The 27,283-nt window shown below is 40.1% G+C and overlaps 3 protein-coding genes across 12 annotated transcripts in view; 2 read left to right on the plus strand and 1 right to left on the minus strand.

The window, feature by feature from the left end:
* The first annotated feature begins 822 nt into the window (after positions 1-822).
* Positions 823-7,542, plus strand: LOC134631919 (NADH-cytochrome b5 reductase 2). The gene is made up of 9 exons (XM_063480491.1): positions 823-925; positions 1,105-1,251; positions 1,849-1,921; positions 2,298-2,404; positions 3,374-3,503; positions 3,633-3,716; positions 4,095-4,180; positions 4,287-4,386; positions 7,205-7,542. Exons 1-9 carry the CDS (start codon positions 911-913, stop codon positions 7,375-7,377), a joined length of 915 nt encoding a protein of 304 aa, XP_063336561.1. The 5' UTR covers positions 823-910; the 3' UTR covers positions 7,378-7,542.
* A 3,181-nt stretch (positions 7,543-10,723) lies between these two features.
* On the plus strand, positions 10,724-16,851 carry poglut3 (protein O-glucosyltransferase 3). Its single transcript, XM_063477673.1, has 6 exons — positions 10,724-11,054; positions 11,303-11,500; positions 12,461-12,744; positions 12,836-13,040; positions 14,434-14,630; positions 14,799-16,851. The coding sequence occupies exons 1-6, from the start codon at positions 10,817-10,819 to the stop codon at positions 15,237-15,239; spliced, it is 1,563 nt and encodes a 520-aa protein (XP_063333743.1). The 5' UTR covers positions 10,724-10,816; the 3' UTR covers positions 15,240-16,851.
* An 821-nt stretch (positions 16,852-17,672) lies between these two features.
* Positions 17,673-27,283, minus strand: part of ppfibp2b (PPFIA binding protein 2b) — a 100,533-nt gene continuing 90,922 nt past the window's right edge. For 9 of the 10 annotated variants that reach the window (XM_063477671.1, XM_063477670.1, XM_063477668.1 and 6 more), the window contains 9 exons: positions 26,561-26,672; positions 26,384-26,472; positions 26,123-26,245; positions 25,486-25,611; positions 25,212-25,400; positions 23,526-23,726; positions 21,641-21,706; positions 18,862-18,930; positions 17,673-17,800 (listed from right to left, as the gene is read on the minus strand). In XM_063477671.1, coding sequence (XP_063333741.1) covers positions 17,777-17,800; positions 18,862-18,930; positions 21,641-21,706; positions 23,526-23,726; positions 25,212-25,400; positions 25,486-25,611; positions 26,123-26,245; positions 26,384-26,472; positions 26,561-26,672 — 999 coding nt within the window. In that variant the 3' untranslated portion in view covers positions 17,673-17,776. Of the gene's footprint in view, positions 17,801-18,861; positions 20,636-21,640; positions 21,707-23,525; positions 23,727-25,211; positions 25,401-25,485; positions 25,612-26,122; positions 26,246-26,383; positions 26,473-26,560; positions 26,673-27,283 lie in introns of all 10 variants that reach the window. The other variant, XR_010094292.1, reaches the window with a different exon arrangement.

Consider the following 27,283-nt stretch of genomic DNA (forward strand, 5'->3'; position numbering starts at 1 on the left):
ATTATAATGATAGAGTGTGTTATTGCAATAGATTCACAGTGACTTTTGCTGCATTGAGCGCTTTTACTTTTTACTGTTCTTCAAACACACATGCATTGAAAACAATGTAAGGATTCATAATATTTGCCCCACTTTTTCTTTCATTAGTATAAAAAAACAAGTTTTTGAACATTGTTCTCTAATTTCTCAGATTTTTTTTAACCAAATTAAGTTTGATCATGAGATATGGTGTATAGGCTGATTTTTGTTTTTCTTGCCTTTTTGTATTTCGGTTACTTTGTACCAAAAAAAAAGTACAAAGTAACCGATATACAAAGTATAGGCTGATTTTTGTTTTTCTTGCCTTTTTGTATTTCGGTTACTTTGTACCAAAAAAAAAGAAAAAACTTGCTTCACAGTGATTCATTAAGACTGGGCTCACAGTTAAAGATTACTAGTTAACTCAAGGACTTATTTAATGCCAGCTGAAACTTTTATCACTGTTGTGTTTAACTTGAATAAATTAATGAATTAGATGCCTTTTTGTGGAAATATTCATACACAAGTTCATTATTTTCTGAAAAGCATGTTTTTACTCTGAAGTGAGTAAAGTATTTTGTGCCCCTGTAGAGAGCAGTGAAGGTCTTTGTTATATAATCTGATATGCCTGTCTCTCCTCCCCTCTGTCAGTGGTGTGATTTCAAGGCTCACTGTCTGAATACCACCTCTGTACTATATAGCGTCATGATGAAATCTGTCTTCCTATTGGTGCTTTGGGCCCCGTGTCACTTTTCACCTCAGTGGGAAGCCAAGCCCCTTTTGAGATTTGTGTGTAGAGTGAATGAGGCAAGGCTGTCACTGCCTTAACTGTGTGGACTCTGGTCTGTGGGAGGAGAGGGAGGCTCTGACTGACTAATTTGTCACGTTAAACATGGACGAGACCTTGGTGAGAAAAAATGAGCTTTATTTCTCCTTTCAGTTATTGAATGTAAACTGTTTCTCTATCTTAACTGTTGTGGAAGTCGCTGGGCGTGCTACAAACGGCTGAATGTGAACGCACAAATTTGTATAAAACTGGATTATAAGTAAGTGCAGCGTGTTCACACTTTGATCTTTGTCCTGCAGGTGATCCCTGGATTGGTGGCTGTCTTTGTGTTGGTAGGAACAGTTTTCTACTTCCTGCTAGGTTCTTCAGGTGAGAAGAAGAAGAAGTTGCCCGTCACTCTCCAAGATCCCACAGTGAAATATCCTCTCCCACTTATACGCAAAGAGGTGGGCTGCATACAAACTCACAGGCTTAACAAAATCCAGTGTGTGTTTAGACCTGCATCTATGTTTATGATAAATAAGCATGTAAATTTTTAAATGACTGCAAAAAAAAACAAGATTTGCACATTTGTACTCACAATATTTCTCTTCAGTAATCTTTGAAATTCACTCATGTTGACCCTAAAAAAGAACAGTTCAGATTTAGTGTACTAAGAACCCGTGTAAAACCTTTCACACGCCACATTTTAAACATTAAGGTCTGTTGAGTTGCATTGTGGGCAATGTAGGACTCATTCTTTCATCAAAAATTCCCATCATAAGAAAGTATTATTGGGGGTGCAGTGATAGATTTGCTGCTCTCACTGAGTAAGCTGTAACAGCTCTGTTTTTGTGCAGTACACCGGTTTGCAGGCCTGGAACGGTCTTTATGTTTTAAATACCCTCAATATGCAATTACATAATAGGACAAATATCTGTTAATGTATTGCATAAACATAAAGCTTCAAACTGAAGCCATGGGAGATTTATTTAGCCAGCCCAGAAGGATAATATTATATGTATTTTCTCTTTTTATGGTACTGTGGCTGTGTCCTTGTGCAGGAAATCAGTCATGACACAAAGAAATTTCGGTTTGGCCTTCCATCTGGAAGTCACATCCTTGGGCTGCCAGTAGGTACTGTACCAGCTCTTCTCTTTCTCTCTTCTGATAAAATCCTAGTAGAAAAAGCAAGCATGCAGATTTTCTTAACTGAGCACTCAGCACTTTTAGCACTTCCTCATACTTATGCTGCAGTATAACCAGACAAAAAAACAAGGAGGCAAGCTCACTTGCCGATTACAACAGTTAAATACCAAAAATAAAAAATTATTGGACTTTGATTAGAATAGATAAGTATTAGCACTTGACAGCGATGCTCACGATTCCTTGCTGCATCCGTAGAACTGCCCTCATTTCCTGTATCAACATTTTCCACACCGTCCTGTTTCACTTTAACCCAACACTACACCAAACCTGCCACTTATCTTCCCCGTCTCTGTCCGCTGTGCAGGCCAGCATGTGTACCTGTCAGCAAAGGTGAACGGCGCTCTGGTGGTTAGAGCCTACACTCCAGTCTCCAGTGATGAGCACCAAGGATATGTTGACCTCGTGGTTAAGGTGGTTAACCTTAACATGTTCACATTTGATCTGTAGAGCAATTATTAAGAAATTTGGGAAAGATCTGAGTGTCTGTATTGCATCCTGAGCTACTATCGTCAGTGAGATTATCAGTTGGACAGTCAGTCATTGCTTAATAAGCCCTTAGTAAACACTTTTATCACTTTTATTACACTATAAGCCATTTGTACAAAGCCCTAGAAACTGATGAAAGGCCATGAGTTTCAGTTTTTAATAGGCAACCAAGTCTGAAGCAAATTCCTTTAAAAAAAACTGAGCCTGTTGGAGCAGGGGTGTAAGTTCCAAGGGGGTTAGGGGGTTATGACCCCTCCAATAATCAGACCCAACCAATATAACCCCCCCCCCCCCCCCCAATAAAATTGTGAATTATCTTGCATATATAGGCTGTTGATTTTCTTTACTCTTTTCAGTTATTACCAGCAAAATAGTTGCATGTTTAATCATCTGGGAATTTACCCAGATTTATTTATTTAGACAGAGATCTTGACCCTCACAATGTCTAGCACAAAGTTACGCCGATGTTCTGGAGTAATTTTATATGTATATAAAATTACTGAGTGCTAAGCTAACAGCTAACACTAGAATATCATTCATACAGAAAACTTAAGCACAATGTTCTGAGATGCTTTGTACCGCACAGAAGGTTTTATCATTTGTCACATAACTGTCATTGTGATGCTTTCTCCAAAAGCATAAATAACATTTTGAATATTGGTTTTACTTACTCTTTTTCTGTTTTCTGGATTATAAGGAAGCTTTTCAAGTAAGAGAAAAAGGCCATATCAATAGTAATATTAGACAATATGTGTAAAGTTTGACATTTGATTATTACCGGCTGAGTGGATCATTTGAGAGCCTGGAAGTCATTTTTATTGCACTGTTGGAGAAAATGAGACTGCATAAGAAGGTGAAAATAAAAATGTGATGTCCTTCTGTAAACTCCTCCAGGTCTACTACAAGAACACCCACCCGTCTTTCCCTGATGGAGGGAAGATGTCGCAGTACCTGGACGGCATGACCATTGGAGACACTATTGACTTCAGAGGGCCCAATGGACTCCTGGTGTATAAGGGCAATGGTGTGGTGATGGTGTTTTTTATGAAAAGAACCAAAAAAAGAAAAAAAGAAGTTTCTAAATTAACCTGCTGACACCAGCAGGAGGCGCTGTGTGATCTGCTTTGGTTGAGACTTTGTGTCATCCACTCAGGTCAGTTTGCCATCAGACCAGATAAGAAGTCGGAGCCAAAGGTTCGGAAGTTTAAGCACGTGGGAATGATCGCTGGTGGAACAGGTTCATTTTCAGATCACTCTAATAACTTTAACTATACACGCACTTCATTCAGAGGAACATCACAGAGGACAAAAATCTGCAGAAGTGTTATTTACCTTAAAGTGATTCTAAGGCCTGCATGTAATCACACTTTTCAAGTGCTTTACTGCATCATGTTATTATTTTAGTGTGTTTTAGACGACTGGGTTGTAATACAGAGTGTTTGAAAAGAGCTGTTCTGCTCGTGTGTAATTGTGGTCCTCAAATCTGTGACATGCTTTAACTTTTAGAAAGTTTTGATATTTGCTTTGCACTGCTGACACATTCAGTTCACTGGAAAAATGAGAAAAGTCTGTATTTCACCTCTGAGACTAACTCCGGTGTCTTTCACCCTCCCAGGTATCACTCCTATGCTGCAGTTAATTCGCAGTATCTCATCAGACTCCACTGACAACACCAAGTGCTCTCTCATATTCGCCAACCAGGTCAGCTGTGTGCGGGATATTGCGTTGTCTCAGTTGAATTCTATAAGTGCATATAAAGGGAAAGTGTTGTGGTCAAACCGCTTTACTGGGTTTTACTTTATCTCAGACTGAGAAAGACATCTTACTGAGGGAGGAACTGGAGGAGGTGAAGAAGAACCATCCTGAGAGACTTCAGCTGTGGTTCACACTGGACAAACCTCCACAGAGTAAGAGGAAATGTCTTCATCTATGGATCTAAAATTCACTCTGTAAAATGTTCACTCCAGAATACAGTGGGAGGGCTCAGTTTAAGCTCTAATTCATAGTCTGAATGTGGAAAAAAGCAGCTTTACAAGGTAGAGCGTGAGAGAAATGCTTCCACAATTACAATACACTTAATGCATATATAAAACGGTATATGTTTTATTCAATAAGATAAAGCTATATCACTATAGTTATTTCTTTTATCATTTATTTTTGCTGCAAAATGCGATTATCAAGCATACCAGCACTGTCGCTAAAACCTGCCAGACTATAAATGTTGCCAGACTAATATCAGCCTGAATCTGAGTTTCTAATAATACAGCAACTAACTGTGATAAATCAGCAAAAATCACATATCTGTTGACGTCTGCATAGACAGAAATTCACATTTAATAGAAATTCAATTTTAACCGTGCTATAGTAAATTAACCAGAATACAACCAGATTCAAATCCTGTTGATCTGTGCTCACTGACAAAGACTCAGACTGATGACAACTTATTGGTAATTTGTCTGCATTTATAACTAGACAGCAACTATTTGCAAACCTTCAACAATCTCTGAGAAAATGATTGCAGTCAAAGTCAGACGGCGACTGTTTGCAGAAATGTTTCTTCCTATCAGGCAACTTGTGCAATCAAAAGTAGCTGTGAATGTGCAACATCCTTAAGGGGAACTATTTAGTCACCATAAGTTGCAATCGCTCACAGAATGTGAAATAATTCAGTACAACAAACGCAGGCAGCCGCTGATATTTTTCGGTTGCAAAGAGGCTGCTGTCCTGTTTTTCCTTGTGTGACTGAACCATTAACCATGAGCTCTCAGTTAGAAGGGAAAAGCTGGGTGTGTTCAAATACTGAATGTTTTTCAGTTGAGACAGTTTAAGTTATATATTGCAAATATCATAATCACCACAAAGAATATTCCAATATTATTCTGTATGGATTGTTTTCCCCACGCATACCAAAACTGGCTCTAAAACCTGCCATAAATGTTGCCACAAGATGGAGTCAAGTCAATATCAGTCTGCATATGAATGGGGTCAAGTTGGCAGCTTCAGTTCATCGGATGCCTAGAAGCACAACTCTGACAAGAATTCTCATGGTGCTCCTTCTGCAGAGACAACACTTCCTTTGTGTTGCAAATTCCCAGCCAGTGTTGTTTTTTACTCCCTCACTCGTGACTGCCATGTAGCAGTACACCTGTGTTACTCCTGTGGTGACAGCTTTTACTCTATGAACAATAAAAAGGTGGCTGTGATGTTAGAATGTTTATGTGTGAGTGCATGAGTCGTACGGAAAAAGTTCAGCAAAAAAAAGAAAGAAAAGGAAGATGTTTGCAAATCCATAATGAGTTTCACCATTTGTTTTATGAATACATGTGAATATGGACCTTCTTATCTTTACCTAGTCTTTCAATTCATTTATATTTATGTTACTCTGAAGATGTCTTTGTTGTCTTAGAAAACCAACAGGAAATGAAGACAAATTATTGCCAGTATTTTCCCCTTTTTCCGGATTTTCTCATGAAGTAAAACCAGATATGAGTAATATTGTCTTAGCTTTAAAAATACGCCTCATTTCAGAAAATAGCATATGAAGAAAATGGATGCAGGTCGTATGAACAAGCTGACCCTGACCTTAACCCTAACCTTTTGGAGCACCAGTTCAAGCTTAAAATGCTTAAACATGATAAAATTGCTGTGACTGCAGCCTTATTCAGATTATCCATTAAGGAAAACCTTTATTGTTAAAAATGACCAATAGTGACTTCAAACTGAAACTTGTAACATTTCCAAACATATTGGCCAGACAGCAAAATGGCTTTATAACTTTGTAACTACATTCAAGTTGATGCTGAGAAACATTTTCTGTGACTAATTTGATCATTTTACCACACAGGATATACGGCAGGCCTGTATGTGACTATTAGAGACTCTGCAGGCTGCATGTAGCAGGATAAATCTCGATACTCAGGCATTTGGTTTCACTGCTGACACCAAACAAAGACGCCTCAGCTGAAGGAAAATCCCTGCAGGCTGAGGAGGGAGATAGTTCCCACAAGGTGTTACAGTAGCTTAGCGAAACATTCCCGTTTTTTCTCGTATAATCCTTAAAGCCAGCTTGAATTAACAAGCATATTATTGTTACATAATCTCTGTTGTGGAGACCTTTGAACGCTGCTTTTATTTTGTCGTGTCAGGTCTTCATTAGCTCCACTCAGAAAGGGGACACATCAGCCCTTGATCATTATTTATTTGAAGAGCTCTTCATTAGCAGTGCCATTATTTGCTGGCCTTTGATGGAGAGATGACTGTTGTTGAACAAGCCTCTTCGGCAAATGGCTTCATTGACACTAAAATCTTCATTTTACCAAAAACCGCAGCAGATAGTGTCATCTTTCTTTGAATGTCTCCTGTTTTATCTATTAATGGAGGTTGTCTTTTAGTTCTGCCTGCCTTTCACCAAAAGGCCTCCCTTCCTTCCTCTGAGGCCTTGAGGACAGAGACAGATTCAAAAGGAGAGAAAGAAGAAGTGTTTAATATTCAGCGTTTAGAGAAGGAGTAAAAAGCAGAATAAAAGGCACGCTTCTATGTTGAATAAGCCATATATAGTTCGGCTGTACTGTTTTTTCTTGTGGCTGTTTGGTACAATAAACCCTCTGACATCATGCACGACTGAAACGCTTTCACATTTCAATAAGCCTGTGCTAAAAACACGACCCGAATTGTGCACATACTGGTGAAAATTCAGCTTTGTGGTTCTTTGATCTTATTCTCCAGACTGGAGCTACAGCTCAGGATTTGTGACCTATGACATGATCAAGGACCACCTCCCCGCTGCATCCAACGATGTCCTCATCGTCCTCTGCGGCCCTGCGCCTATGATCCAGAATGCCTGTCTGCCAAATCTGGAAAAACTGGGACACAGAACGGAAAACATTTTTACATACTAGTATCTTGTCATTTAGCAGTCGCTGCAGATGTTCCTTCCATTCAAAATCACAAATGACTGTCATTTAAATGACCTGTTTGTAATTTTCTGTATTTCATTCATGTTATTTGTGAGTTTTGATATCAGGGACACTACCACATGTAAAAGATGCAAAATAAAGACGAAAAGCAAGTGTTGATTTTTTGTATACATCATGCTGCATTAGTGTTTTTGTTATTCTTCACCTTACCACTTAATTCCTCAAGTGCTGACTAATCAGTGAGCAAAGGTGAACAAAAAAAGTGCAGAACATAACATGCAGCTGAAGCAATATACAAACCGTCTGCTTTTGTTAAAAATGTGAAAATTAAAATGTATTCACAGTTTTTTCACATCACTTTTTAAAAGTTTTATTGCAAATGTACTTACCATATAATTTTTTAAAAATCTGATTATTTTCTTCAAATAGATTGAACAGGAAACCATCCATCCATGCATTTTTCACATATCCAATCAAATATGCAAAAACTGTTGAATGAACTGATTCATAACTGAAATTGTCTAATGACAGACCTGACAATTATTTACATTTTCTATTTTGTTGCCACACGATGCATGATTCATAACCCTGTTATTTTGTTTATTGAGTGAATTTTGTAGGCATCCACACTTTTGTTTTCCTGTTTCTCTTTATTCTTTCTCTTTATTATTCTTGTTGCTTTCGTATGTTTTTTCAAATTTTAGAATATTTCTGCTCTCTACAACTATATCTTTGGTATGTACATTTTTTATACTTTTTAAAAAGGCTAGCCATCCTATCGAAAGCTGTTCAGTTCAACTTGGAGGAGGTGAAAGAATGTAGACAGAAGGTTAAAGAGTTGGATAGAAGATATGAGCAGCTGACCAAAGACAACTATGATCTGAAGGAGTCGGTTCGGCTGTCTGTAAGAACGGCTGTTTTCACTTTGCTGAGGTACTGCTGCGGGAGGATTTGGAAGAGAGGAAGCGGATGTGGCCTCAAATTGAACAAGCAAGCAAGACAGACCTTTTTCCGAGGTCCTCATGGATACATTGAAGGACGGAGGATTGGCGACGCTAAATGAAAGGCTCCGTGTAAGACTTTTATACGGTGGAATATTATTAATGGGACAACAGAGCTCGACTGAAAATTAGAGGTTACTAGTCACTGAGTGGATGACAAGTGTTATGGGTTAAACTCATACCTCTTTATTTTTTTCATTTCATTTTTTCTTTACTTGTTATGGTTCACTCACAAATTATATTTAGTTCATTAAACATTCAGGGTTTGAAGGACATTGTTCAGAAAAATCCACTCTTTTATTTTGTAAGGGGCAAAAATGTCACTCTTTATTTCTACAAGACACTCACTCTGTAGATGCTGATGTTACATTTTGGACTAATCGGTGGGGAGACCAGATTCTTTTCAGCCATGGATCTAATCGATCTGGAGGTGTGGCGATTTGTTTTAATAAATTCCCAGGGCAAATTATAACTTACAAAGCTGACAGAGAGGGCCACTGGTTAACTGTAGTGTTGAAATGCGAAGGTTTATTCCTTATTGTCACAAGCCTTTATGGACATAAATAATGAGGGTCAAAATAAAAGTCTATTGGAAAATTTAACAAATGTGATTTCAGAGTTAAAGTTATGTACCCCACAGATTATATTGTCATTGGAGGAGATGGGAACATGACACCAGATGAATGGATCGACAGATGGGCGCCTCGCTTAGGAAGGAGGCAGCAGGAAAACATTACTGAGAACTTTGCTTGTGATAATAATTTCACAGACATTTGGAGATGTATGAATCCCGGAGTTAAGAAATATTCATGGTTTAAACCTAATGGATACAGCAGGTCAGGAATTGATTATTGGTTGGTGAGTGATGACATTTTGAGGTGTACCTCACAATCTAAAATCTCCAAAGCACCCCTATCTGATCACTGTTTTATTGATCTTGTCTTAGAACCAACAAGGAAGAAACTTAGTAGCAGGGGATATTGATATTGGGAATTCAATGCCAGCCTTTTAAATAGGGTTGAATATTGTGATAAAATTAGACATATAATCAGAGATACTGAAAATAAGGAATCAATAGTGGGTATTATACAGAAATGGGAATTTGTTCAATTCAAGATCAGAGAATTTACTAGAAAATTCTGCAAATAACTGAATATGGAAAAATTAGAATATGAAAGTAATTTACTTCAAGAAATAACTCAGTGCTGTAGTAAAGAAAAACCAAACAGAAAAACAGAAAAAAAAAACAGAAAAATAAATTGATGGAGTACCAGACTAAATTAGATGATCTTTACCTTGAGAAATCCCAGGGTGCTTTCATAAGATGAAGAGCCAAATGGATCGAGGCGGGTGAAAAAAAATTCATCATATTTTAGTAAGCTGGAGAAATGTAGACAGCAGAGAAATTTAATTACAAGCCTGCTGATAAATGGGACTGAATGCAAATATTTCATAGAGATTGAAAGAGAAGTCTTTACTTTCTATTCCGAGTTGTACTCCTCAGAATATTTGGCAGCTGCGTTTAGGCTGTTGTTATTTTAACATGTTTTAACGCTTTGTATCTTGTTCTATTTAATCTCAACAAGCCCCTAAAAAGTCAGTGATCACTGTCGGCCTCTCTTGGTTATTATTACCACTATTCATTTTAAAGTTCAGTTTTTAAAACCTTACAATGTAACTACATGCAGCAGTATATTAATGACTAACCTGGTATTGTGGATGGATTCTCTCAGTTGTTCTCCTGACTGAGGTTTGGGCCGTTTACAGCATCCTGCAGTGCAATTGCATTTGTCCCTAACCATCAGGAACCCTCACATTAACTTATGGAGTGGAAAAAGGCTAGCGTTCATCTTTCACCTTCACTGTTTATATTATGCGAACATAGCTGCCTTGCTACACAATAACAATACAAATAAATAAATAAATAGCAGTACCCCACCAGCTACAACAGTAAAGGGATTTGTGACATGAATGCAGCACAGGTCAGCCAAATATATTGGCCTGACGGTACTTGTGTACTTTTGCTCAAGTAGAACTTGAACTTTTACTTGTAAATAAGATGCAAAGTGTAATATAAGTACTTTTTCTGATGTAGTAAATCTGAAGACTTCCTTTACCCCTGACAATAACTAATCCTGATGCTGTTATCTGCAGTATTTTGCAAAGTTGGTTAAAAAAAAACAAGAACAACAACAATTGGTGTTAAGATCGTTTTTATCAGTAATGTGGAGTATTTATGTCTGTAGGGGGCGTTCACAATATGTATCCCCCCAAAATTTCCAACTTCCCGTGAAGGCATCACTGGCCATCACCAGTGGGCGTGTTGTCTTCGCCAACATGTCGGAGTAGGAGTTTCTATCAAAACTTTACACTTAAAATTTAGTGACTGTACACGTTTACTTGGTGCCAGCTGCTGGAGTATGGCGTGTTACCGCAACGTAGATGTAGTCGAGCCGTTTCCGAGTGGTTTAATTAGCCGATTTGTATTTTTACTAGTATTTCTAAGCACAAGCTTCCCGGTTTGTGACTCTGAAGGAATCAGTCCAGAGAGGTGTCTGATATGGGGTCCGGGGCTAAACCCGGACACCGTGTTACCAGTCCGCTACTTCTTTATTCAGGCAGTGAATTCAAAAGGAGAAAACCTGACTCTGTCTCCAGGTAAATGACCACCAACGCGACATTATTAGCTCACTAAAGACCTGTTGCAGTATTTTTAAGCTAACCTTAAACTGTTTTTGCAGCATTCTTTTGTTATTACAACCCACAGACACGGCTAGCAAGCTACGTTTAAAGTTTTTTGTGGCTAATGTTAACGAAAACGTGCACAAGCGGCCGAATATACATAACTGTTACTTGCGTTAGCACTCAAACTGTTCATTGAAATGCTTTTTGAATGTGGTGCTCAGGAAAAGACACGTTTAAAGTGAAGATCGGCTCACTGGATCAGAATGAGTACCTCCGTATCCACGTCCCTCCACCTCTGGACAGAGGAGACGGCTCCTTCCTGTTGAGGTATCGGCTCTACAGCACTGCTCACAAGGGTCTGAAGATCCAGGTCTCTTATCGAGATGCTGCTGTGGCTAACTCACCCTACACCATCCAAGGTTAGTCAGAAAACATGTTGCATCACCTTCTGTCCTCAGACCCTTTATACGAAGATGAAAAATCAATTTAATGGTGAGAAATCGGGATAAAAATGACGAATTGCTTTTACATGCAAAGTTTATCTCCAGAGTGCATTGCTCTTAATTATGATGCCAGTGTTTTGCACAAAAAATAGAGCTTCAGGATTGAAAGCAGAGCCAAGAGTGGCCACAAACTAAAGTCTCACTACTCCATGGGTAACCCACACAATGAATGATGAAGATAGATATGACAGGGACCTCAAAATACTCATCCTAGAACTGCAGCATTTATACTTAAACTCTTCCATCACGAGTCACACTGTCCAGTTCATGTTGTACTAATGGAAGACTGATGTTTACTGAAGCACAGGAAGGAGTGAAGACTTCAGAGCAGACTGACTGTCAGAGCTATTAAAATGATTTAAAAAAAAGAATGTGGTAAATGTTAAATAGACTGGTTCATGCAACCGCTTTTGTCTACACAGAAGTACTTTTTATTTAACATTCACACTGCGATAAACACGCTAGAGAGTAGCTTTGGGTTTGGTATGTTGCCCAATTATACTTTGACATGCAGACTTAAGTAACCAGATGTTTAACCACCAACCTTAGATAACCTGCTCCACCTCCTCAGTACAGCCAGCCCATTTGTATAGAGCGAAAGAACACTAACTATAGCATTGGCATAAAGATGTGTTATCTTTGTGCTGCTATGTAGTCAAATTTGTGGGTGAGTGCACATACATACACTAGATTTAATGCAGCTTTACATCCAGTAACTTGTATTTTTCTGGATTTATCAATATTGACTGACTTCATCGACTATTCCAGATGTTTTGGGGTTTGTTTGGTTTTTTTTAATAAGTTAACAGTGACTCCTCATCTTCCACATTGCATTTATACCTGTATCTAACCCTGATGGCTCATTCCCATGCTCAGGTCCAGTCTATCATGAATACTGTGACTGCCCTGAGCCCGATGCCTCCGTCTGGCAGAGCGTCATGCAGTGTCCCACCGATGACCGACAGATTCTAGCCGACTTTAAGTCTTTTCCCACCATCGACCTGCAGCATCTCAGGCAGGAAGTGCCTCACAGATTCTCCAACAGAGGAGGGCTCATTCACTACGCCATCATCAACAACCAGGTGTACCGGCGCACGCTGGGAAAATACACCGACTTCAAGATGTTCTCTGATGAAATGTTGCTATCACTGACGAGGAAGGTAGAGTTGTTCTGCTGTTTTGTCCATGCTGTGCTGTTATATATATATATATATAAAGTCTTTACAGTCACACACCGATGTTCTGTTGCAGGTGAGGGTGCCTGATGTGGAGTTTTACATCAATGTGGGTGACTGGCCGCTAGAGACGAAGACGTCGGCTCCTGTTCCGATCTTCTCGTGGTGTGGCTCCACAGACACAAGGGATATCGTCCTCCCTACCTATGAGGTCACACACTCCACCCTGGAGACACTGAGAGGGGTCACTAATGACCTCCTGTCTGTCCAAGGGAATACAGGTAACTTTGATACTCCTGAGCAAAACAGCCCTCAGTTTATGTTATCACCGCTCGTATATTTCTGTCTGTGCTACAAGTTGTTAAACCTTCTTATTGAGTATCTGAGTTTGAAGGAAATTGCACTTAAACTGCAACTGGCAGGACTAAAATATGTTGGGGTGTACTTCTACACAGAGGTGTACTTTTTATTGATTTATTGCTTTTAATACTGTGAAGCAGTTTAAGACCTTTTATTGCTTTGAACTTACCAGCGTTCAGCAAAAATAAAATAAAAAAGAAAGAAAGTGCTGCCTCTGCTGTATTTTCCCAAAATGTTCTCAAGAGCCATAAAGCACTACCTTTTTTAAAAATCTACAGTGTGCAAGGTTTCCTGAACTACATAATCCAACTTAGTGGGCTGTTCTTCTTCAGGCAGTATAGAGGTTGATCTTGTTGTAGAAGCTGCATGTTTGGCTGCAGCTAGTTTAACGAAGATCCAAAAGATCACAACCAAAGAATCCAACTGTGAGGGTGGTTGTCACGTTATGAAGGCAGTTTCTCCTTTGGTTTGTTTTTGTAACTGTCCACCAGAGGGCACCACAGTCCATAGACTCTATACCAGGGGTAGGCAACGGCAGACCTCGAGTTTTAGATATCACCCTGAGTCAACACAGCTGAATCAAAAGTCATTACCAGGCCTCTGGAGAACTTCAAGACATGTTGAGGAGGTCTTTTAGCAATTTGAATCTGCAGTATTGGATCAAGGACACGTCTAAAACCTGCAGGACACCGGCACATGAGGCCTGGAGTTGCCTACCCCTGCCCTACACACTATTTGAACAAAACCTACACATTACACCTACAGGAGCTGCTGAGCTATGTCATCAACCTCCCAGAGCACACTTTCTGTTTTGATGTTGATTCCAGATGCGGTTTGGGACTGTGGAGTTTTTGAGTTTGCAACACTTCTTTGTAAAAATATCACAAGCCCGTTGCAGTGGGACTGAAAACAGATGAATTTAAAGATTAAGAGGTGTGGGCCAATACGTTTGTCCATGTGATGAATGATAGACATAAGATGGCACTTCTTTCTGCGCACAACTTTCCCAATGTCGGCCGACAGATTAGATTTTTGGAGTCAGAAGCAGTTTTCATCTAAAGTCACTGTTTTTTCTAAATTACACATTCTGCTCTTGTTTGTTAAAATTTTAAAGATAGAAATGACAAGGAAGTGGATTTTTAGTGGATTTCATACATATATTGACTCAGATTTAACTTTCAGGAAATCTGAGTAAAGTTATATATATAATATAATATACGAAGCAGTCAACACCTTTAGGAGAAATATGGTTATGGTCTGTGAATTTGTATGTAAACGTGGACATTTCTTCCCACTCGGTAATATATACTTCAGGGCCTCCGTGGGTGAATAAAACTGAGCGGGCGTTTTTCCGGGGTCGGGACAGTCGAGAGGAGCGTCTTCAGCTTGTATCGCTGTCCAAAAAAACCCCAGAGCTCCTTGATGCCGGCATCACTGCGTGGTTCTTCTTTAGAGACCAGGAGAAACACGTTGGCAAAGCATCACTTGTTGGATTCTTTGACTTCTTTAAGGTAAGGAATCTTAAAATAGTCTTTTCTTTAATAAATATATACATCCATACGTTACTCACTTCACTACAATAATACAGTTTAGCTCCTTGATGCCTCGTCTTTATGAATAGATTTAATACATCCATAACATGTGTATGCAACTCGTGCCACCTTGTCTTCCTCTTGCAGTACAAATATCAGGTGAACATTGATGGAACAGTGGCAGCGTACCGGTTTCCTTACCTGATGCTCGGGAACAGTCTGGTTCTGAAACAGGACTCTCAGTACTATGAACATTTCTACAGCCACCTGAAGGCAGGAACACATTACATTCCTGTGAAGAGAAACCTGTCGGACCTTCTGGAGAAAATCAGATGGGCTAAAGAGAACGACGCTGAAGCACAAGAGATCGCCAGAGTGGGCCAGGCAGCGGCCAGAGAGCTGCTGCAGCCCAGCAGGCTGTACTGTTACTACTACAAAGTGCTGCACATGTATTCAGAGCGACAGACGGGACAGCCGACGCGACACGCAGACATGGAGCTGGTGCCTCAGCTGGATGACCACACTGCTGCCTGCAAATGTGAGCGTAAAAGCTACAAAGAAGAAAGGGACGTGAAGGATGAACTATGACGGGCTCCAGGTTTAGTCTTTAAGCACTTGAGTCTCTTTTTCTGTGTGAAAACATTCCTGATATCTAAAGAGTGAAGATGATAACGTAATGTTCCCGATGCCTAAGGGAATATGAATGTTAAACATTCCACTTTAATTTTGGACAGTAGAGGGATTTTATGATAAAACCATAGCGGTCAGAAATTTTGAGATAGAGCTCAAAGACAATCTGTGATTATGTGAGCATTAATGTTTTAAAACATGTTTTATGTTGTTGTTGTGGGTTTTTTTTTTTATACCTGTTTAGTAATGGAGGAACTTGGATGAGTGTAAATGTGCCTTTAAATTGGATACTTGTGTGCTATATCTAAACTAAAAACTTTGTCTTAAAATATTTAACAAGTGCAGATTTTTTTATATTGTTGTTCATACAGCTGTCACTGCAGTTTCGAATAGTTATTACTCTGTTGAATCACTAAGCTACATTAGTAATTGAGTGGGCGGCATGGTGGTGCGGTGGTTAGCACCATCGCCACACAATAAGAAGGTCTGGGTTTGAATCTACCGGCCAGCTAAGGCCCCCAGATTCTCTCTGGGTGCTCCAGCTTGTTCCCATAGTCCAAAGACCTGCATGTTATGATAATTGGTGATTCTCAATTGGCTGTAGTTGTGACTGGTTGGCTGCCTCTCACCCTGTGACCACTGGAATGGGCTCCAGCCCGACTGCAACCCATAACTGGATGAGGGGAAGAGAATAAATGGATGTGTGGAACATGTTAGTGGTCTCCTTTGATAACATTTTGAGTGGGTAAGTACATCTACTGTGTCCGCCCCTTTCTGTAGCTTAACCACTGGTCAAGCTGTACTAAGCTCTAACACCAGGATTAAAAACATTACTCTGAAGTTGTTGTAATACCTAACAGGAGTTTATTTGCATGTCACTTATCAAAATCAGCGTTATAAAATGCTTTCCAAAAACAGCATTAAAAAGGTGAAAGTTAAAATGAGATGAAAAGATAGAACTCCAAACAATAATGAATGAAATAATAGTTAATAATAGAATTAAGAGAAAAGAGGTAAGATGAGGGGAAAAAAGTAGAACCACATGCAGAAAGCACCACCAAAGAAGTGAAACGGATTTTCAGGAAGTGCTAAGTGGAGTTCCTCAGGCAGGTTGTTCCAGACAGCAAACATACAGTTACCCGTTGGGTACACCTGTTAACTGCTTGCTAAGACAAATATCTAATCAGCCAATCACACGGCAGCAGCTGATTGCTGTAAGGCATGTAGACATGGTGAAGACGACCTGCTGAAGTTCAAACCGAGCATCAGAATGGGGAAGAGCGGCATAGTTTTGGTATCAGAAGGGCTGGTCTGAGTATTTCTGTTCAGCTTTAATACCTTTTACATTGTTACAAATGCATATTTTGGATTATGTTTCAATTTCTTATATGTTTATGATACAATTCTGTTTTATATATCATATATAATAGTCTGATATATTTATAGAATGCAGACCTGTTTTTGTGGTGTTGCTATCTGTAGTGATCAGATTTTTTGTGTGTATGTGTGTGTGTGACCTTTGACCTCTTCGATACAACATAACTACGTAGCTCAACGTGCTTGTCTTACTGTGATTCAGCTGAATTTAATCATGACAGTGATGGGGTCGCCTTTATTTTTGGTCATAATTGCCTGCATCATTCCTAAAGGCGTGTGGAGATACCTCAAACCTTTAAAGAAGTTCTCCATCAGAGCTCTGTCAATCTGGCATTTTCCTTTGGCCGCCTCAAAATTATTGCTGAGGACGCCATAGATATTCACCTTGTCGTTTTTTTTCCCAAAAAACAAGAAGAGAGCATAGCAGTCCTTGCCGATGGAGGTGCAGAAGTTCACCATTCTCTCGTACATGTTATTGTTGCTGGACTCCATCTGGGCCATCTGGATGGATTCACTGCAGGTGTCCACGGAGACCTGCTCAGCCTCCTCCCTCTCAGACAGGTGCAGGACCTGCACGACAATCTGGAACTTGGGGTTCTTGGTCGGCCTCTCCAGCACTGCCCAAACCCAGTCAGCACCCAGGAGGACGCGCTGCTCAGGAGTCATGACTGTGCAGTTAAGGGTGTCTTGCAGGTTGACCTCAACACTCCGAGTGATGTAGGTCATCAGGAAGACCTGTTAAAGCGTGAGATATTTCAGTAACTTCTCTAAAGCAAAATTTCTTGGTTATTTTGGTCAATAAGTGTTGCTACCTGAGTGAGCACCTCAGGACTCGGGCGTAACTTGTCCTCTGGATCCTTGAAGATGAGGTACTCTTGGGTTCTGGCCGTAGCAGCAGAGATGCAGTTGCTAAAAAGGTGTATGAACTCGTTGGGCCTGGGGACATTGCGCCTCTTTAGTGTAGCAAAGATGCTCGGTTGGGGGGATATATTATGATAAAATGATGGTTGACTGGATTGGCCACATTTGAAACAGGAAAAAAAGTTGAAGTTTCTCAGCGGGTTAGATGTGGGTTTGCTGAATTTTGCACCCATGATCGACGGATGATGGACAGCAGATCACAAGCTGGTCTCCCTGATACACTGGAAAGATAATGGTCAACTTTTGGCATAAAATTTAAGCTGAAATGCACATACTGGTGCTAAAACATACTCAGATTTTCACATTAGTCCTAAATATAGATGAAAACAAACCCAGTTAAAAAATTAGAAATATCAGAGTTGGTCATTTGAGGAAAAAATGAGCCAACATTACATGTGGAAAATTCCAAAAACTGCAGTTCCTCCAATGACCACTTGAGGCTGACTCCTAAAGCAAATAATCCCTCAGAGTCTCTTCTATGGATAGTTTCCCTCAGATTGTTTTTTAAAATAAATTAAATAATTCACATGAATACTTGAGTTAGTGGCATGGTCACTCTGACAGCTGTCCGGACACATGCAGCTGGATCCAATTGGAGTCTGCTAGGCTTCGGTTCTATTCATTAGAATCATTAAAACAGACCTCACGACTGTGTCTGTCAGTGCCTTCTAGTTCATAACAAAGACTGCCAATAACTTAGCACTCTTCTCTCTTCCAAATCTGGTCCTCAAACCAGTGAATGACATCACAGCAGCTACGTCTATCCATTACCTTTAGGACAGTGTTGGTTTTGTAAGAAAAAACAGCCCTGGAGAAAGTGCAGGCTTCCTAAGTTTAAACTGATATTTAGTTGCATTTTTTTCTAAACAGAGGTCAAATGCCTTCACCTTTTACAGATGTGTAACAATGGATGGTCAGTAAACAGACAACCCATATTTTGGATCCATTTGCTTAAATTGGTTTTCTTTACCTACTTTTAAGAATTCTGAGGTCATATATACAGAGAAATAAAGAAAATTTAAAGGCTTCACAACCATTTAAGCACTGTTGTGTGACTGCTATCACTTCATATTTATATCAGTTGCATTTTTGAGGAGCAAAAGAACCCACTGTCTGTTCTGCTTTTGTCCCAGCACATGGAATGGGTGTCACTGTTCATTTATTTGAGAGCATAATTGACTCTGACACCACTTTCCACATTAAATATTGATCAGTTTCTGGTCCACCAGCGCGTTGCACATAAACAGAAAGAATAGCATTGTGAATCAGTACAGATACTCACCAGGACTGGTCTGGGAGCTTCCACAGTTCCAAATACACTACATTTCCTTTCTTCTTCTGCCTTGTCCTGCTGAGATACACAGTGTCTGTGTGAGTGTTGTATGGTTGTTTGTGTCCTGATGTGTAGAGAACTTCCAGCAGAATAATGAGAATTTTCTGCTGAAGCAGAGTTTTCGCTGACAGTGGCAGCAAGGGTGTGGTGTTTGCATCTTGTCAAATTTTAGGTAAGTCAACAAAAGACTCATCTTACCAGTTAGCTTGGTGCAGCAGCTTGAGGACTGGGGTGAGCCTGAAGGGGTTGGTGGGTAAACAAAATGTGTAACTGTCTGCTTTTAGAAAGAAGCAGCAATGAGGACAGGTAGGCTCGGACAGCAACTTGTAGTGTGGGGGCTCTCAAGGTCAGTTTAGGAAATGACAAAAGTTTCACAGCCATTAAGGTGGCTGTGGCTAAATACCAGAATTGACCAGTAGAGGTTAATATAGTACTACAGTTCACTGTAGTACTACAAAACTGTTCAGAGGACCCAGTCTTATCATTTTTCTTTGATTTTTGTCAACCGAATATTACAAACTACTGTCCTACTGTTCCAGACTTCTACCATATATTTGGATGTGTTTTAAAAAGTTACTTGTAAAAGTAAAAGTCAATTTAGTAAAGTGTTCACAGCTGGAGAGGGTTAAATGAACCATAGTAAATCCTGGTGTTAGTTTTGTATTCATGTTAAAATAGCCATAGAAATTAAAGCCACAGAAACATAAATTTATATGATGTTTCAGAGCAAAGTCCAGGTTTTGGCCACTTGAGTATGCTGAAAACACCGTGGGATTAAATTATTTTACAAGCAACCAGACTTCTCTTTCCTGTGCACAAACTTTGATCTCTACCCCTTAACTTATTCCCTTGAGTTAGGGAATTAAATGAAATTTATGATGGGTGTCCTCTTTAGCCAAACTGCAAAGCTGGATGTAGTCTAGTATCCAAATGTTCAGGATTAATGGAGTCAAACAACAATAATTTCATATTTTGGCCATCCAATTTATATTGTAGTAAATTTAAAACATTATGTTTCAGGGAGGGGTAGTGCTCTATCATGGCCAGTACTACTTTGAGGCAAAAGAGGGGTTTCAACAATTTTTTGTTCCATACAGTCATTTAGGAAACATTGGTAGTTCTTGTAACTTCTTTATTTCAACATATGATATGCAGCATCTTTCTCTGCAGAACAATAGAATGACAATGTTGAGGAACGTTTCAGCTCCTTCTTCTTTAGCTGCTCTGCTCTTAAAAATGGCTTCAACACCATTTTTGATGGAATGTCCAGTTTGTCCATTCTAAACTGCAATGAAATACCAGCACAGTATTTACAGTACCCAGTGGTCAGTATGCTCATTAAAAGCTACATTGCATAGGGAATTAAGGAAATCAGTAACAAAAAAGTGTATAAATAACTGTTCAATTCAGCACACTAGAAAATAAAAATAAGACCTTTGATTGTTGTCAAAATGTGTAGGTCCGTTTGTGTTTCCCAGTCCTCTGTACTTACAGCGCGTGTGCAGGAGTTAACTTGAGGTATCAGGGGCTAGTAGAAGTAAATGTAAGGAGCTCCACGCTGCAGTGTTAGCTTGAGGGCTGAGGTACAATTCAGCTGTGAGACAGGTCACTACAGGTCTTTGTGGTTGATTGACAGCCTACAGCTTAGGGTCATCGTCCTTCAAACTAGCGCCGTCTGTGAACGCCTCATCTCCTTCCGCAGCTCATCTCGGCTGAGCAGATACTGGGGGCAAAGCATCATGGGAGTGGCAATGGGTTAGAGAGATTAGAAGTTAGTGTTTGCTTCTGAGCTGGGGTCAGTATACTTTACTGAAATGAGAACATCAGATCCGATGTGAGATTGTTTTATGACTTGTCACAAAGGAGAAGCACAGGTGGAATTTATAAAATGAATAGTTGCAGTTGGGAAGAGGGGCAAGTACAGACCAGCACCTCTAAAGCTAATTGAAACTCTCCTCAGCTATTAAGATAAAGGTACAGCTGATAGCCTCTTAGCTTAGCTTTGCACAGAAGCTTGAAACAGCTACCTGGAAGGCAACTTCAATTCGATTTAAAAACAGGGCTGCCCAACATGAAGATGAATCTAACCCAGTTCTGTAGGAAATCCTCAGACATGGCTACCTTGAATGTGTGACACTAACTCACCTTAGCAAATATGAACATTATTAATGTTTGTAAAAAGACTGTGCTTTTCATTCTATGACATCTTAAAAGGTCTGCTGTGAAAAAAAAGTATGCCTTGGTTATCATCTCTCTGCTCTCTAGTGCCATGGAAGCTTGTTGTTGATTCTAATTATTGTGATTATTTCAAATAATAGGTCTGAGGTTTAAATTCGCCCTTCCTTGTTCTGATGTAACTCTTGCAGATTCTTGGACTGCAAGAGTTACATCAAATAATAATCTTTTTATATCTCAGACTTCAGTTACTGTCATGATTTTCTTGACTTGAACAAACAGAACAAATGCTAAAGAACCAAGCCTGGCATCTGGATGATAGCCGCAAGTAATAAAGAAGCAAGTACTAGCGAGCAGGTTTCACACTAGCAGCATTGCTTTAATTTGTACACAGACACAAGACGTGGTGTTTTAATGGCATTCCCATCTGAGTATCTGCAGTTTTCCATCTGAGTGACTCAAACTTCTCTTACAGCAGACTACAAGCAGATTCCCAGTGAGCAAATCAGCTGCACAAGTCATTAGGCAGCAGCTTGTGTGTGTTGGCGCTTACTGTGAGGTTGTTGATGCTTTCAGAAAGAGCTTCTATTTGCAAAATGGTACCCTCTGTGGTCGCCATCTGCAACACACACGCACACACACAGATTCCTTGTAAACTCATTACAACTCACAATTACAGGCTTACTATCAGTAAAACAATACGTTTCTTAAACCTTTTAAAGTTACAGTAGAAAGATATGAAAATGTGCAACAGATCACTGATAATGAGGATTGTACCTGCAGCTGAGTCATAGTCAAACATGCACTTCCCATGTCACCTTTAACAGGGTTACCATGGTGATGATCATCAGCCATCTTGGCTCAGACCGCTCAGCCGAAGGGGGGAAACGTGGCGTCATAAACAGCAATGACAGCCACTGTGATGGTGAGAATGGAGATGATGATGATGATGGAAGCAGGTTAGTGCTTGATGCAGGTTATTAAGGAATGCTGCTGCTCGTGGCTCCGCCTAGCAGCATAGTCTGTTACTTTATCTTACAGAAATACAGAATATGCTTCCTGAGGAATTCAGTGTTTTCCACATGAAGTCACCTAACTCTTAGTTTGTGAGTTCAACCACATTAACAAGCAGCATGCTTTGACATTGGCAGGGTGGCCGGGTCACTGTTGTTGCTGTCTTGATGTCACTGAACTATTCTCCAGTCAGTCTCTTGTTCCCACGGTGAACAGATTCCAACTCCACCACCTTGGACTGCTGGTAAAGGTAATCCCTGTTCTTCACTGGAAAACTGCTGTCAACTGGAACTTGAAGCAGAGGGACAGCTGGTTCTGGTTACTAACCTGAACTTACTGCGGTTATATGCAGCAAGCCAGAACTGCCAAATATCACTTTGTGAACTGATGATGTTACAGAGCAGAACAAGAGCTGGAGTCACTACATGCGGTAAAGAGTCCTTACATAGAATGAGAAATTGACTTTACTGGCAACAATTTATGGCTCTTATAATTTAAGACAGCATGGATGTTCCTCCTTTTGCACGTGCAATCTACCTCTGTGGGAAACACTGAAAATGTCCAGTACAGGCCCCTATAATGATGTACAACTAAAAAATAAATAAATAAAGGACATTGAACATTTTACACATCTGCTTCTACTCTGATCATCAGAAAGAATGAATCAACTTTGCTCATGTCGGATTTTGTTTATTAAATGATTTGATAAACCACACGTTAGCTTCCTTTCTTTGCTATAAAAATACTATTACAGTCAAATATGAAAAATAACGGTACAAAAATCACCACCTCAAGTTTCAAACAAAACATGCTATTTTATGATTTTCTCTGCAATGATATAAATAAAATCCCTCCATTATTTTATGTAAATATTGCACAAGTTCATCTCGACCATGTAACAGAACTGCATTCAACCTGGTTAGAAAAATCAAAGGTCATACATAAAAAATAATCTACTGGTGGTGCACAAATGTTGGCTTAATACTGTACAAGAAGACATGTCTGTATATGCTGTATGGATTACAGGAAGTGATGTCACAGGAATCCAGAGAGAGGCTGTGTTCTCTCGTGATGAGTTAGAGTCATGGCACAGGTTTGAGGCTGAGGTTGGGTTAGTTAGGCATCTGACCGGAGCTGAAATCAAAATACTTGAATTGTGCTCGTCTCAGGACTCCCTGCAGCATGACAAGCAGCTGACTGAGAAACAATCTCTAAATGTAAGGCACAGGGTCGGGCTGATGGGCGGGGCTTAAAGAAGCACATCAGGGGATGGACTGAGGTATTATGGGCTGCAAGCAAAGGAAGCAGAGTAGTAGCAGAGATAGCTGAATGGCTAATAGACAGGATGACAACAGTCATCCGTGTTGTTGGTGTTACAGTTGTTGCCATGGAGATGGGTCAGCTCTGCTATCTTCTAGCCCCACCTGGTCCCTGGAGCGGTCGGGCTCTCGGTCTAGGATGGGGCTCAGGCCTCTGAAGCCAGTGTAGGGCCGCATCTGCACCCCGTTCACTGCAGACTGTCCCGACTGAGGCGAGGAGGACTCGATGGGGCAGACATAGTCTGTAGATTCATCCGGCCGTCTCCTCCTGAGGTGAGTCAAGTTAGAGAAGCCCAACTTCTTCGGCTGCAGTGAAACAGGAACAAAAGCATCGTCATACTGTCACGCTTCAACAAAGCAACAGTGACTGCTGAGAAGACTTTTAATGTTAGAACAATTTGACTAATGATAGGCTCTACAACAAGAAGCAATACATTTAAAGCGTGCCAATCACTACTCCTACATCAACAATGTCAATAAGAATGATTACCCAACTCACTGATGTGATTTTCTTTACTGATTTGCCATCATTAACAGCTGCAGGCAACTATTTAAAAAAATCTTTGATAAAACTACATGTCGAATGTCAAGCATCAAACCACAAACAGATGTTGTGACTAGCAGCTGAACTTTATGGAAGATGCAGCCGCCTGTTGAGGAATATATGGAGACCAAAACAGAGCTAAAAGGAGATTCATTAGATGTTGTAGATTAAATGTTATTGTTGCAAGTTATTCAGATGCAAACTGGAGATCTTAACACCAGCACTACAAAGGGATGGACTCCCAGTCCTATGCACAAAAACTACAGCAAGGACAACTCTGTTAGCTTCCTTGATCAGTTTTAAATCAGGTAATGGGGCTTTTGGATTTTTATGGATCTGTTCCCTGATTCTTTTGATCACACCTTGGAAACTTGAGATGCACTAAATATCTTGAGTACGTGTAATTCAACTGATACACTGCACTGGTATTACTGTATTACCAGAGCAGCATGAAAGGGAAGCTGGCATTGCAGTGGGCTGCAAAGGAGCTTGCAGAGGGCAGTTGTATGCAGGCTAAAACACTATTTCTGAAATGCAGGCTGACACTGAGATCAAAACAAAGCTGTGCTCAGTTTTGTTCCATTTCCTGTAATCACATCTGTATGGATTTTCCTAATATCTGCTCTTTTTTGTGTTTAGTAGATGTGAATGAGGGACACCGGGCAGTGACACAAAACAACATTCATCAAATGTGTCCTCTAACATCTGTGATATCGTCACAAAGCACTGCTGGATTTTACTTCATAGCTGGCTCATCTTGAGGGGAAAATCTAACTTAACAATAACAATTTCGTTTTGGGATTTTTTTCCGATCCACTGTATTATATACCTCCACAAAAACATCCACATAAATATTTCCTGCATTAGATGTAGCTTAAGAAATTTAAGATCTAAGTGTCCAAGATCATAAGTGGATCAAATGCAAGCGTGAATTCTCTTATGATGAATTATTCTTCTATTATTACTTAATTATTTTCTTCAAGAGGCACTTTGAGCTGACGCTATGGCTGATGGCTGAGTCTTAAAGATGTGAGGAGCAGCAGAGCAGTTCTCACTGGCTTAAACTTTTGGAAGAGCTCGGAGATTAAACCGAGCTGACACACTGAGGTCTCACCGTGGATTAAGGCGCTTTTCTCACACTTGCAGGGAGAGGGAAGGTGTTAACTGGTCTCTTATGATGCCTTATTTTACCTACTGCCTGTGCTACTCTCAGCTTTATAATTGAGTCTTTTCTTATATTTTCTTACCTTGACTTTAGCGGTGATGCTGAGTGGGGAGTATCCTGTTGCCTCAGTGTACTCCCTCTTCTCCTGCTGAGCCTGTGCTCCTACTAGGTTGTTGAAGTTGGTGGTTAAGTGGCGCCTCAGCAGAGTTTTCTGAGGAGGGATGTTCAGCAGCATGGCCAGGCTATCAGAGTTAAACCGAGGCTCCAGCATCTATTTGAGGAGAAATGATGTCAGATGCTTTTTAAATTCTTGTTTTCCATTTTGCTCCAGATGCCGGCTGCTTTTATGTACTCACTATCAGCCCTCCATGCACGCCGCTGCCCCTCAGGTTTGGGGCATACTCTGCAAGGTCCACAGATCTCAACCACTCCATGACTCGGTGGTTAGACCACTGGACAACCTCACTGGGAGTGAACTGGCTCTGTAACACACACAGATGAATGTATTTTTTGTTCTAGTTTGACTTTTTAACTGTTTCTCAACCTTTCAAAGTGATGTTTTCTGGCAAATTGTATTTTGCACGAGCTGATTAAAAAAAATACAAACCAACATAGTTATATAAACTGTACTCAGTCTGCATGTGCAAATGTGGCAAAAGTGGATGTCCCATTCTGACCACCAACATGTGCATCTGTGAGCAGGAATCTATGAACTTAGCTAACTCTGTGATGTGACACCATGTGATGCCACACACACATACAGGTAGTCAGAACAAGGACTTCCACAAGCGATGACCTTGAACGGGTGATCAAGTTTTTGACTTTCATGGATGGAGTCTTTATGAAAAATGCGTGAGGTACAATTACAGTGTACAAAAAGAACTTACAAAGAAGAAGACAGCGGATCTGATTTGAAGTTTTAATTTAAGAGTTCATTCACTAATGGCTCTTTTGCCATCTTTGTGCTTTACCGTATAAATGAGTTAACAATACCTCATTGCCGGGCCTGCGTTTGAGGCAGTTGGGATTGAATTTGTTGACATGGAGAACATGAATGGCACATTTGATGCTGAGGTGGTGCAGCTGGCTGGTCACTTTAAGGAATAATAAGTCGTTCTAACATGGAGAGCAGAGACAGAGACAAGAAGGGAAACATGTCATACATCCCTTTTATTTTTGGGCAACTGAAAGCTAATTCCCCCCATATGGTGACGCTGATTTAACTTCACATGAATTGATTAGTTACAAACTCACCACAGTGAGATACTGCAGCATCTGCCCATCCACTCTTCCTTCATTAAATTGGTCTTTGTACTGAGGAAGGCCAATATCATCAAGCCAACCTGGAACAAAGAACATAACTGTTTTCTCTGAGAAGATTTTCCCATATGTGTGTCTGTGCGTATGTGAGAGAAAGAATCCTTTACATACGGGTAACCCAGAGGTAATCGAGCTCTGCAGATTTTTCAGGCTGTTTGCTACTGATCGCTTTGATGGACAACTGAAGCTTCTTCCTGTGGAGTGGATTCTTCATGGCCATCTCCTGTGGACAAAGAGAAACGATTGGCTTTTTCCTCCTGTTACAGTTTAGTCAAGTCAACCAGATTTAAAAGCAACATTGGTCAAAGTGTTGTACTACCAAAAAAGAAAAACACTCTTTAGAATATCAAAATTAATAAAATCTTACAAATAAATAAAAGCAAATGTTGAGGCTTAGTTTAAAAGCCAGTGTTTTGAATGGATTTTAAAACATTTCCAGTGTTGATTAGGTTCTGATGTGAATAGGTAAACCACAGTTTAAAAGCAACAGCAAGGGTCCTGTCGTAAAGGTCCTTCATGATTTTATGTGGCTAGGCAGCAATGTTCTGGAGCAGCTGCAGATGTGAAGTCAAAGACTTGCTTACACTCAACTATTGCAGTAGTCGCCAAGTAGTATGTCAAAATGCTACAACTCCCATGCCATTAAGAGTGGGGAGAAGGTCTAAACAACAGAACCTCTGTTATCTCTTCGTAAAGTCCAATGACATCCATTTTTAGCGTGTACGATCAGCAAGGGTTGTAGCATTACATTTCAGATAAATCAGTGCATCGTCTGCATAGTGAAGTGCTGTAATGATCGGCGGACCTTTTTTTTTGTAATCGACCCTCATAGTC

The sequence above is a fragment of the Pelmatolapia mariae genome, linkage group LG7, assembly GCF_036321145.2.
Source record: "Pelmatolapia mariae isolate MD_Pm_ZW linkage group LG7, Pm_UMD_F_2, whole genome shotgun sequence".
NCBI lineage: Eukaryota > Metazoa > Chordata > Actinopteri > Cichliformes > Cichlidae > Pelmatolapia > Pelmatolapia mariae.